This window comes from Glossina fuscipes, unplaced genomic scaffold (assembly GCF_014805625.2).
Source record: "Glossina fuscipes isolate IAEA_lab_2018 unplaced genomic scaffold, Yale_Gfus_2 1, whole genome shotgun sequence".
NCBI classification, from domain to species: Eukaryota; Metazoa; Arthropoda; class Insecta; order Diptera; family Glossinidae; genus Glossina; species Glossina fuscipes.
The window spans coordinates 16,175,262-16,189,519 of NW_023998415.1; the positions used below are offsets into that span (position 1 = coordinate 16,175,262).

At 32.9% G+C, this 14,258-nt stretch overlaps 1 protein-coding gene across 1 annotated transcript in view; it reads right to left on the reverse strand.

Moving 5' to 3' along the window:
• LOC119632139 (3-phosphoinositide-dependent protein kinase 1) overlaps positions 1–5,078 on the reverse strand; it is a 58,727-nt gene extending 53,649 nt beyond the window's left edge. The window contains exon 1 of the mRNA XM_038024911.1: positions 4,574–5,078. Within this exon, the coding sequence (XP_037880839.1) occupies positions 4,574–4,639 (66 nt within the window). The 5' untranslated portion in view covers positions 4,640–5,078. The remainder of the gene's footprint in view (positions 1–4,573) is intronic.
• Positions 5,079–14,258: the final 9,180 nt, after the last annotated feature.

The following is a 14,258-nucleotide window of genomic DNA, read 5'->3' on the forward strand; positions in this document are numbered from 1 at the left end:
TATTTTGATTGAGGACGCGTACACACACACACATGCATACACACGAACATCACACCGTGCACTGAACGGTATTATTAAACAGGGTTGAGTTATAGATAAATAAACAAAAATAAATATATGAAAAAAAAAGCAAAAAGGAATTAACGAAATTAATGTAAACAATTTATTCCCGTTTTCTTGCTATTGTCACTGTCAACTTTAAAACGCAATTAGAGAAATTAATGAAAATCTCTTCAACATGACATGAATAAATAGCCGCACTACTAATCATTAGTCTTTTTAATTAAATTTTTGATGCGATTTTTTTTTTTTTTTTTTTAAATTGTACACGGACAAGCAGCAGACACGGGACTACGTTTAAGAATGATTTTCCAATCGTTTTCATCGGGCCGCCGATCATCTTTTGATCAAAATTACATCAAAGGACACGCGACATATAACATCAACCAGCGTTTCTTTCCCACGCAAATCCCCCAATGCATATTTCTCTCTCTCTCTCTCTCTATATATATATATATATATATATATCTTTGATCAATTTAATTGCAATCATCTTTGATCAATTTAATTGCAATTTTCGAAGCTTATCATCTGTTCATATATCATAGATGGTCAACTTCCGTGCGTAGAGCTGTAGCGGTGTAACTTTACAGCCAGAAATAAGAAACACACTATCATAAATTACTTTATATTCGTATGGCCGATTGACATCTTCAAGGGCTTCCGTATCACTATTGGTCTATCCATAATTCGTTTTCTCAATCGCCTCAACTTTTATTCGGAAGTAGCGTACATGTGCCATGTCTTGTACATCTACACTATCCCAAATACTTGTAGAAGAAAATGTTATTGGGTGACATTAGGAACGAAAAAAAAAGAAAAAAAAAAATTGCAGTAGATTGTAGTAAACAATAAGCAGGGTTGTTATTATCATTATTGGAATCGAATGAATTTAAATTTGTATTTCGATATTTGCATCCATGAATGTGTCTTTACAAGAGACGATGGATAGAAGGATCGACAGAGCCAAAAGTTATTTTAAATCCTAGCATTCGAAAAGAATAAGAATACATAGTTTTAATGAAAATTGCAACATATATGTATGTATAAGAACGATAGACATAAAGACGACGGAAATGGCCAAAAGTAGTTTTAAATCTTTTACGCTCAATAAGCATACATAGGTAATTGCAATGAATATATATATATATATATATATATATATATATAAATATATATATCATTATTATTATAGTTATTTTCATTATTTTTTGTGTTCAGTTCCGGTTGTAAAATTTGTTCTAATGTCAGATGAACTTATTGATTATAAGTTTAGAAAAATTTCTCACAGATAGATGAGTGTCTTCGTTTTATTACCCCCCGCTACTGATTAATGTTGCGAACGCGATGATAAACTAACTAATCTTTTACTAATGAAGACATTTATTTGTTGTTGTTTGTCTGTTTGAATTTTTTAAAAAATCAAAAATTTTTTAGGCAAAGAGAAAATTTCATGCTGGAGCGAGCTAAAAAGCAATTGGAAAAATTTTTTTGTTTTTTTTTTGTCTTTTTCCCACAATTACAATTTGTTTTGTTTTTGTTTCCTTCATTTTCATTTTTCTTAATAAGGAGAAAATATTAATACACTTTAAGTTAACGTTAATCTATATTTTCTTCAATTATTTTATTAACGATTTTTTAAATGCAGCAAATTAAGGAAGAAAATGTAGAGACTGACTGTAAGTTTGCATGCATGCATGCATGCGTGTGTGTGTGTGTGTGTTGTGTTATTGCATTTAAAATATTTTCACTTTATTGTTATGTTTATGTAATTAAAAAATAATTAAGAGCCTGTCTGAATGCTTGCCGATTTTCTGCAAAAACAATAATAACAACAATAACAATAACAACAACAACAACAATATAAATGATAATAATAATAATAATAACTGATAAATAGATGATAAGTAAAAAATAAAAAATTGGAAAAAAAAAGAAGAAAACAATTTAGCAAATCGCTCTATTTTAAGTTTATAAAGATTTCCTAAATGGCTAGCGAGGAACAGCTATCCCCTGTTGTCAATCCTAAGCAGCAGCAATTAAAAATTATCACTTTTCTAAAGCAATTAAGCAAAGAGCTTATTGAAGAAAATCATAGTTCAAAATACAAGGAGAAGCAACGAGAACAGGTTACTGATTGCATTCGACTCAAACTCCCGAAGCAAACGAGCGAGGAAAACCGTAACAAGCGAATCCAATTGTTTACTTAACTTTTTTCTTTTAAAGCCTTTTTTTTTTTTTATGTGATTTAACTTTACATGAACTTGCGAAAAGGATTATTTCTTCTCGGAATAGCTGTACTGTTTCAATAAACCGATCGGCAATTGGGCGTGCCGTTGGCTACCATTTGACTCACGTACTGGATATGCGTTATATGCCAGTCTTCTTGTTTCAATATTTTGATTTCGATCAGAATTGACATTTGGTTCTTGTGTAATGAAGGCACACAATTAATTAAACGAAACCAATCCGCGATTTTTTTTTTGTATAAAAAAAAAAAAAAAATAATAATAAAATAAAATAAATATAAAAAACGAGATGAAAGTTTGAAACAAACTCGAAAGGGTTCCCCCTTTGCTAAAATAAGATATTGAAAAACAAGGAAAAACCCTATTAAATGCCTTACATCCGTCTGCAGTTGCACACCAATATCATTATTGGGGGAAGTGGTGAAAAAAACTGATCCGATCCAAATCACTTTCAATAGCAAAAGTCAATGGAGCACATGACGTAGGCGACCGTAAGAGTACAAGATGGATGGTTAGACGGACGGACAAGTTTCCAAATCACTTTCTGAACTGATCGGTATAATAAAAGAGGATTTCGTTCGCAAGTCGCTCTGCCTGTTGCGTACATCATCTGCTCAAAGTTAATATTCTCCTGTACCACAAGATATTTTCAGTTTTTCTTCTACCCATTGCCTGCGTGGTATAAACAAAGAAAGAATATGGATGGCCACGGAAAATTATATACACATGTCTGTGCATGGGTTAGCACTTGCTGAAAAAAGCCCTTTCGTCCGTTAGGAAGATATGGACAAGATTACTTGTGCCCAATGGGGAAAGACCTTGGCCCGTAAGACGGCAAAAATATGCAACTAACGATGCTGCTTACTTTCCCTTTATTCTTCTAAATGAACGCTTTAATTTTTTTAACAAAAAAAAAAAAGTCCGCATTTCATATTTATACAACTGTGTGTATATGCCCATGTTACTGGTTAAAATGACAGAATTTTCTTTGATAATTACATAGATCCATTTTGTGATCTCGTATACCAAAAAGTACAAGTACGTGTCTTTTATTCATTTACAAACGAAACGGCGAACAATTTGTTAGGGTTTAAAGGTGCCGGCCTACTAAAAAAAAAAAAAAAAAAAATTTAAAAAATTTAAAAAATTTTCCAATAACGGTACTAATAGAAATATGTACAAATCATATCATGTTAGATATGACTGTACTTTATATGAATTGATTCGTGATTGCAGTATTTTGAAGAAGGACAAGATATTCCAAAAAGCCGATCGCATGGGAGCGTATTTTACGCGCGTCTCTAGAAAAAGAGAAGAAAAAAATTGTAGGTAACTTCCCAAACACGTCCTAAGAAATGAAAAAGCCGCGTTTGCCGTGACTGTATATATTTATAAAGATTCATCGTCGATTGCCCAAAATTCAAGAGATTTATTAAAGTAGTATAAGAAGTTGCGATTAAACTCTTGGGGAAGAAAGAGATCAATAAATAAATAGAAATATTTTTTCTTAGCCAATACAATTGCTTGGGTAAAGTTGGCTCTTGTTTAACGGTTTATTGCTTTTAATTAATATTTAAAGCATTCGTATCGCATAAAGATTATTGCGTCTCAATCGAGATCACAAAATCAAAATTGATCTCACTTATTTTTTAGCTAATAACATTTTTGATCGGCAGTACATCCAACAAAGGTCTATCTATCGTTTCTATCTGAGATAATTGTAGGAAATGGCGATTTTTTGCACTGGTTTTTAGGTCATTTTCATATAATTTTGCGATATATCGAAGAAATCCTATTTATTGTCGAGCGATTTCACAAAAATTTTACACTAATTTCGATACTTTAGAGAATCGAAATATTGGCACATATTGTACAGGACATTTTTTTATTTTTTTTTTTTAATTTTACACATAATAAATAAAATTTATTATAATAATAATAAGAAAACAGGATATTTGAAGCGTTAGCCAAGCAGATCGATCGCATTTACAAATGTGACAATAATATGGATAGAATTATACAATACATATATACAAAATGAATGCTAGACACAGTTATTTATTTATTTTTTTTTTATTTTTCGTTTTAAAGAATTTTGCCAAATTCTAGAAAATATTAAAAATTTTACGGTTAAGTAAGTGCATACACAGTACATGCACATATAATGTTTTAATTGTTTTTTTTTTTTTGTTTTTGTATTTAAATTGATATGTTAAAATAAAAAAAAAATAATAATTTGAATTAAATTATAAATAATTAATTACCTTAATTGACTTTAATCTGCGCACAACAAAATTGTTGATTTTGTTTGACCAACTTTTACATTTCATGAGGAGGCCTTTTTTTTATTCGCCAAATATGAAAATTTCAATAAAGATTAATATAATGAAACACAACCGAGGAGGGAATTAAATTAAACGAAAAAATCGAACAAAACGAACAAAAACACAATCGAATAACACCCTTAAAGGAATTGCGGTGTTTTCGCCCTTGAAAAAATTTGCGTTTTGTTTTGCAAGAAATGAAAAGTCAACAAAAAAATAAAAACAACAAGAATTTTTTTATTCCTGCATGAATGAAAACCAATCTGCGACCAAAACACATTATCGTTTTATTAAATTGAAAAATAGTTTTAAACTTTAATTGTTATACAATCTTCACTTTCACTAATATCGGTTTTTCTTTAAAGGAGACAATTGAATAAAAATGATGTATATTTGTTGTTTTGAGTTTTTGCTTTAAAACGTTTTCCGCGAATTTATTTATTTTTTATATATATATATATATATATCGAAAAAAAATCCTTGCAATAGAATTTTTCTTTTTTTTTTTTTTGTTGTTTGCACTAGTATTATTAGATTTTTGTTATTGATATTTCTATTCTATCCTGTATTTGAATTTTTAGTTAAAGTTACATACAAAGTATACAGTTGTGTGCGCTTGTTTTGCTTCTTCTTCTTCTTTTTCTCAACTTTGTTATTGACTTGACTTGAGAAACAGCAAAAATCCCGACAACAACCGAAAAGCAGCAAGTTTTTTATTTTAACTTTTCTGATATTATTCCGCGACAAGAAATTTAAACATCCTTATCATTCAAAGAGAAAAAATAAAGTGTCCAATGTTTGTACCCAAGTTTTTCGATGCCTCTGTTGATACACAAGTCGTTTTTGAGAGTATATCGAAAGTCGTTTTTGTTATTGTAGAATTTTGTTTTTGCTCTGTTGATACACAAGTCTTTTTTGAGAGTAAAAATTATTGTTTTGTTTGTGGACGGAAAAGATCTATATAAAATATTTAAATTTATATTCATGTAAGCAATTGTTGTATCAATATTCTCTTTATTACTCCCTCTTTTCTTCAAATATGAACAATCGGAAATTACTCTCAGAGCATACAAAATTTTACAATAACAAATGTCAACGTTACCTCAATATTGCCATGTAATCCGCTCTGAGTAAAGACGAACAGAGAGAGAGAGAGAGAGAAGGCGAGAGAGAGAGAGAGAGAGAGAGAGAGAGTATTGAAAGTGAAGATATCATCCAAAAGCAATACAATCCAATCGAATGCATGTGTATAAGCTAAAGTATACATTTTCGTTGTAAACAAAACATATAAAACAACTCAATAAAATAAATGTAAATCATTAGTTAAGAGTAAAAGTGAGCTATAAGGGTATGCCCTGAGAGCGTGGAGAGAAAGTTAACGAATCTTTTGGTAAAAATATGTTGTATGTTTCATTAACCATTGCGTTCCTAATAGTCAAAAAAAAGCGCGCGCAAAAATCTCATATATTGTCATTTTTTTGTTTACATTCCTTTCTCAAAGCAAGCACATCAATTTTATTTTCATCAAATACTCTCTTTAGTTGTGCATTTTAAAGGCAGGCAAGCGAAATGAATACTTTTCGCCCATTTGTTATACGATGAGGTATATGAATAGAAAATTCAAGACAGAAAGAGAAAGACAAAGAATGAATTTTATGTGGAATTAAAAGCTGCTTAATGCCATTTTAATAAACAGCGAGCGAACCTTATAGTTGAGTATATTTGAGCAAATATTAAGCAATCAATTATGACTTTTTTTTTAAGTAGAATTTTAATAAAAAAAATTCCAGACATAAATTAATTAGCTAAAAATTGCTTCTGAACTTGGATCTGAGATCATAACAAGTTCATACTTAATTTTACAAATACACCTGTATGCGTTTTGTGAAGCAAGCATAGAAAATATTCCCACATTTCTGATATAAATATTTACAAGAATTTTATTACACTTCCTCAGAAAATCTCTGCGACTGGAAATGTTTTTCTCAAAAAAACTTAAAGTCCACATAGTAGTGTTCATTTTGTTTCATTACTGCTCTTGCCCATATATTATCTCTTATTTATTGAATTCGGCTCTCCGAGGAAAAATATGTGTATAGGAACTCTTGATTTTGTTTTGATTTTAGTTTTCTTTGCACTTTTTTTCTTTTACAATATTGTTTGTATACAGAATTTCGAATACACGCACAAATTCATATACACGTGCACACATACATATATTGAAAGTATCGTGTACTTTTGTTATATACATATGTTGTTATTGTTTTCTTCTACTTGCTGGCGCTTAAAAAGACCTCTACCTATCTGTACTGTAAACAAAGCTATATAACAACAATAATAACAACAACTGTACAGATACAACCTAAATACTGTTGTACAATATTATTTCGTCTTCCTCATTATGCCTGTACTTAATGTCTGCATACACTTATAGTATATATACATATTTTTTTGGAAAGTGTTGGCATAATAACAAATCACAAACATTATCATTAATTTTTATTATTTTTTCTTTCTCTGGGTTAAATGTGCTTAAAAAAAAAAAAAAAACAAAAAAGCCCTGAAAAGCAAAAATTCATTTTTAAATTTAATCTCATTAACTTGTTCTGTTATAAGCTTCTACGTTATCCGCAATATTTGCATAAACCAACGTGTTGTATTCATTCTTGTACTGTATATACATATGGGTATGTATAATATATATATATATAATTATATACACATATATGTGCGTTTACATGCCTACCAGCTACAGACACTTTTACAACGCAAGCAAAATAATGCGTGTCATGCCTTCTATCACGCATTTACTGGGTGAACAAATAAAACTTGATGCGTGATTTTTGTTTATTTTATTTCCGTAACTATAAAGCGAATTTAAAAAAAAATGTCTTTTCTTCGATGATTTCGTTCTTCATACAATATAATCGATATACTTAAGTACATATAAATGCTGCGTTTCTTTTAAATGGCGGTTATATCAAAGTTTATCTCTTTCAGACTGAAACTTTATAAACTTCTCCCAGTGTATATGATGTTCGTTGCCCGACGCGCTAAAAACAAAAAAAATTATTATTCGATGTAGCAAACAAGCTTTAAACCTTTCCTTGAAAGGACTTTTACAGTAGCTTTTCATACAAATATATGCTTATGGGTGTAATGTCAATATCAATGCATTTTGAGAAATTGTAGATAGAAACATTTTGATTTATTTAAGTATATTAAGTATGTGCGAATGTATGCTATGCGCAGAACGACTTAAGGTAGATCCACTTTTTGTAATATCGATTAGTTCAGAATCAATTTTTGAATCGATTTAAGCTTGTCTGTCCGTCGGTCTGTCTTGTTTTTTCGATTAAATTTGATACACCGACATGTTTTGGCCCAAGGACGAACGCTCTTGGTATGTGATTCGGATCGGACCACTTTTTCGACCACTATCGATATGATATTCTACTTTAATGTAGGTTCTTTAATGGCGGACCGTAGACCGCTACTATGTTTTTACTTGTTCTTGTTTTTAGAGTTTGCTTGAGACCTTTCGCTATTACGGATGTGCTACGTTGAATACATTAAGTATTCACTCATATTAATAGAATTAACACAACGTTATGCGTTTAGCATTTCCAGTCATTAAAAACGAAGGGGAAAAACTTTTATGTGACTCATGTTACGGTTATGGAAAAATATTTAAAATTTCTATTTTCCACGCAATAGTTGGAAATCTTTATCACCGGAGAATAAGGGGTACACTAATTTTGTGAAAAGTTTTGCAATTCTCAGAAGGAAGCTTAACAGATCCCACAAAATATACATATTCTTGATCAGTATCAAATTTTCAATTGATTTAAGCACGTCCGTCTGTCTGCCTGTCTATGTAATGTCTGATTTGAATATCCTTCTGGCCGCAAACATGACTTCAAACACGCAGGTCAGTATTGAAAATTGTCCAAAGTGGTCAATATAGACGTATACAGTACTACGTGAACTGAGAAAACCTCTGCTTTGCAAAAGAAATAAAAAATAGCTTTATTTGGTCCTTACTGATAATGTTTGAAAGTTTGAACGCATATTTGTATGGGCGATGCTGTAGCATCTCTGTAAAAATGTCAAATGCTAATCACGTTTACCTAAAACAAACATTCTCCCGTTAGCAAAAATGAAGATATCGCCTACAAATTTGGAAGCGACTCAAACCTATGCAAAGTCATGGCTAAAACGCCCACATGGCTATGCGACAAAAATTTTTATTTTGAAAATAGAAAAAATCAACCATGCCCACTTTACATTATAGAGCATAAAAACGTAGTTTTTTTTGTTCTTTTTTCCTTTTTGTGTTTTTTTAGGCCAACGGTGGGGGGGGTAAGAAAGATTCAACACATGACCGGATATAATTTCCTTACTTGTTTTTTTTTTTGTCATATGATGCGCATGCACATACATATGTTATACTTTAGGACTATAAAATGAATTGCGTCTACTTCTACGCGCATTAAAATCAATATTAGGTAATAGCTGGCCGAAGGTGGCAGCAAGTTTTGCATTAGGTAAGGTAAGATAAGCAAACGAATCCGAAGCTTTCGAAAGAGTGGAAATTTCTCTGGAGGGAAAAATTTAATTTTTTTTAAATATGTTTTAAGCGTCTATAAGTAGAAAGTTATAAAAGTGAATCTGATTCTTGCCTCCGTTATCTATGCTTCATATGCACGACGTAGTATAGGCGACGTGATAACACTATTAGATGACCGTTACGTTTGTCTACAGACGTCAGATATATTGTAAGCGAATTGAAACTACGTAAATAGAGGGATTTTGTTTAGCCATAAAACGTTTTCATGTCTGTCCATTTGGCAATTTACTTGTCGGCCTGCCTTTATGTCCACGTATTCCTATTTGTGCTCGACTGACTCCATTCTTTATCTGTTCTTCTCATGTAAAATAATATGCTCAGGCTGCCAATAGCCGCGGAGACTACAATAATTAGCTTCGCTAACCCTATTGCCATCGTGGTTGCTAAGCATATCAATCAAGCATAAATGATGGCAACTGAAGGAGTGGCGGGCGTGAAAGCGTGTTTAGACGAAGCAGGTCTACGATTGGGGGAACAAAAGACGGAGGCAGTGCTGATAAGCAGCCGGAAAAAAGTCGTCAGTACACAAAGGAGAGTCTGCAATCACACCATCGCGTCTTCTCTTGTACTGAAATACTTGAGAATTACGATCGACAACCGGCTAAACTTTGCATAGTATATGCAGTAAGCCGCTGATAGGGCAGACGGAATCCAATCAGCTTTGGTAAGAATGAAGACAAATACTAAAGGCCCTACTGCTATCATAGGAAAGGAAGCGCGGTGGTCACTTCGGTTCTGCTGCACGCGAGCCCGTTGTGAGTCGACGCGGTATCGGTTAAATCGACCTGCAGAAAAATGTTGGAGTGCCGTCTTAGCGCTCTCAGGTAGATATGAGGTTTCCGCACTCTCTCGGAAGAGGCAGAGGGAGCGCGTGACTTCAGTGAATCGGTGGCAAACGCTCATCCCAAATGTAAACTATTACCTTACGCAGTTTCTGATCGATTATATAATATTCAGGTATCCACGATTGGAGGTATATGGCTAGTGTAGATGGGGAACCCCAGAGATCGGATTGAGAATGAATGGCAACCCGGAACCCTAAAGCAGTGTGAGTAGACTTGCGACAAAACTGTTGCATGAATTAAGGCGCTCAGAAGTACAGCGAGTGGAGCGAAGAGGAATTGGAGGCCAATACCGCATAGAGTGCACTAATTGCAACTAGCCTCGATGAAGGAATACTTAACGCGGGCGCGCGGAGGTCTCGCGGAGGAGAATAAGCGGAGTAACTTTTGTGTGGCAAGTATTTTTAGTACGTAGGCACTATGAAAAGCGAATTATGCATGTTGCTGATATGGACCAATAGTATCCTTCGAAGATTTCATCTTCAGATCGTAGACTGAAAAAAGACACCCACATACATCTAAGCCAGACCACTCACCCACTTCCATACGCCTATCTATAAGTAAGCGTGTGTGTATATGTATATACATGCATCAGGAAAGACCGATCATCGACGGGATGTCGCCTATACGGGTAATAGAGTGATGATTGCAAAGAAGTGACGACATAGAAAGAGATAGGCAAGCGGTAACAGAGGTGTATTTCTACATAGAAGAATATGGCCAATAGCGATCATCATATTATCGAATCATCATCAACACTTGCACGGCAGCGTTTCGATGCGAAGTAAACGAAGCAATTTGAAATCCTTTTCTCAGAAACGAATCCATATATATATATATATATATATAGCAAAATGTCATGACATGATAAACTCAGCTATATAAACTGCAGTCTCTGAAGTTTGTTTCTTTACTCTACAATCATTTGATGAGTTCAGTATATAAATAATGGTAAATAGTGGAAGTAAGAAAGTCCCGTTGGAGTTGAGATGAATTTGCTATATAGATAGGGAACTCATTGAACTTGTTATCGAGGTTGAAAAGTGTTTTTAAATTCATTTCTTACATGACATTTGTAAGCGCCGACGTCAAATTTCAGATCATAATCGGTTATGACCTGTCAATAAGATTTTTTAATTAATATTATTAACAGCTTTTTCTTTTATTGTTCAAATGCTAAATACAATTATTTATGATCGCGAACATTTAGGTAATAGATAGTGAACAGATGAACTGGGGTACATGTCTGAAACGATTTATTTTCAATACGGACATTACATAGACAAATAGACAAATGGCCAGACGATCAGACGGACATGATCGATTCAGAATTTGATGCTGATCACGAATAATAATACTTTGCGAAATTTCCGAAGCTTCCTTCTGGGCGTTGCAAACATTTTGACACAATGAATATACCCCTAATCGCCATAAATAAATAACTAATTTAAAGTTGTAAAGATGATAATTTTTAATTTATTTAGCCGTAAATGTTATTTAAATATTAAAAAACAATAATAAAATAAAAATAAAAATTATTTTCTCCTAACTAGGTCGGCATTTAAACTTGCATTCTGTCCCTGTGTGCATACGACGCTCATGTCTTTATATACATCTAATGCGATATGTATGCGTCATCAACGAATACGAGTACAAAGAAGTATTTGTCTCTATTTATTGAGCATCATTAAACGTTTAATGTGTTTGGAGGCGTCGCTATGTCTCCCAATTATAATGGAAGTAAAAAAAAAAAGCGTATTTTTTTAATCTTGGATAAAACAAACAAAAAAGCAATTCGTTCAGCAAAAAGAATCTCAATCTCTTCTTAATTTCTCATTTACCTCTTCCTTTTTGCTCGCTTAGTCTCTAGTTTGTAGTAACGAAATAGTTTTGTAAATAAATGTATGTGCATATATATATATGTAAATAGGCATACAGTACTATATATGCAGTACTATGTATATATATATATATATATATATATAAAATGCTAGTGCTACATACCTATATGTAGTATAGTGTATAGTATAGCGCTAGTACTATATATATTATTTTATTGTATATATATAGGGAATTTTTATACCTTATACTATTTGCGGTACAGGGTATATTAAGTTAGTGCGGTCGTATGTGACATGCGGAAGGGATTAAGATAAATTTATCTTTTATTATACTGATCGAATCAAAATCGTAATCTGAATTGATCTAAGCCTGTCTTGTCCGTCTTATGTCTGGCCATGTAAATTTATGTTCAAGCTATAGGTCGATGAAATTTTGTACAGCAACGTGTTTTGATCCCAGGGTGAATATTTTTGAAAATGATCCGGATCAGTGCACTTTTTCGACCACACTTCATATAACGCCCTATTCTAAAAAAAAATTTGCAATTTTCAAAATGTCTCAGCAAAAGTGGCTAAGTAGTGGTAGTTTTTGAGCATTCTAAACTGATATGAAAAGATTCCATAAACTGCGTATACATATATTCGTCTTTGTGATTGTCGGCCGCTCTTCAAGATCACAGTCTCGTTTTAATTAAAATGAGATCACACTTAATATATGTAGTAAATGATTCTTACATACCAATGTAACCCACACCACCAACGTAACCAGGAATGAATAAAAATTATCATAATTCACTCACAATTCATACCAGATACTGGCTTAACGTTTGGAGCAAGGAATATATATGAGGACCTTTTGAAATGGCAATAAAGGGGGCGACTAAAGATTAGACCTTGTTGCTATATGAAAACCGATTTGATTTTTGTAAGAACATTTTTTATGAAATGAAACGATCCCGTCACGTCCTTCCAACACTTTCACTTTTTTTTAATATGCCGATATATGATTTTTCATGAACACGAAAACAGCTTTAAAAGGGGCATTCTTATAAAGATGATCATTCCTCTTCTCTGATTGTCCTTTATACGCAACGAATTGTCGCATTATAATCGACATCGAAGAAGATTGCATAACGGCATAGAGTTACCTATTATTATCTGTTTGTGCATATAAACTCAGCACATTGCCTCGAATAATGCAGAATTTTGAACAATGCCATTTCATCCATCGTGCATTTATGCCAAATTATGGGCCAAATTTTAGATGTAATCCGCCTTATGCGTCGTTGGCGATTCACGAAAAAATTACCAGCAATTAGCACAAATTCAGTGGAAAAAGGGATTAACATAAAAATGTCGCGGTGAATTTAGGTAAGGGTAACTTGCTTGTAGACGGGTATATAAGGTGTACAAGGCAAAGTTAGTCGAGTCAAGTTCTTGTAAATATAATAATTGGTAAATAGATCTCCTTAACTTCAAAACGATGTTGAATAAATACGTAAAAATCACAATATCAGCATCAAATTCTAATTCGATCTAAGCATGTCTGTCTGGCCGTCTATTGTGAACATTATTCGGGCCGCAAATTTCAAGCTGTCGACTTCAAATTTGGCATCAACATTTAAAGTTCTTAGGCGAAGGTTGATATTGAACGTGGGTCGAAGGACACGCGTACCCTGGTACATAAAGTGGCGACACACAGATAAATATCCGAAACTTCGAACGTCTATTCTATGGGCCATGCTCACCTACTCAATTTTGGAGTGTGTCAGAATAGCATATTCTTTCAAAACCTTTATAACGCACAGAAGCAAGCTTCAAAAACCCCACAAACTATATATAATTTTTGGCCAATTTCAAATTCGTGTCCGTCCGCCCATTCGTCTATCGGTCTGGCTGCGCAGCTGTGTAGTATCGGTGTTAAACATTCTTGCGTTTGCAAAAGTAAAGATATCGATAAAAAGATTTGTAAAAGAATTTGGAAATGATCCAGACTTTTCAAAGAACACGCCCACAACGCACATAAGTGTATATAATAAACAGTGCGAACATCTTTTCGTGTTTTTTACTTGTTACTCGGAATCATATAAATTTTCAGTTTTATTCTGAAAATAGAAAAAATCAGCCACGCCCACCCAATATTAAATAAAGTATGAAAATTGAATTGAAAAAACCAATTACTCAGAAGATTTCTCATATACGTGGAACGTGACGGTGACGGTCAGGAAAAAGTGAGTTTAAATGATAAAGAGATAGAGTGACACGCAGCCGGTTGGGTATGCGTCCGGCCATGTTATATAATTTTAGTGGCT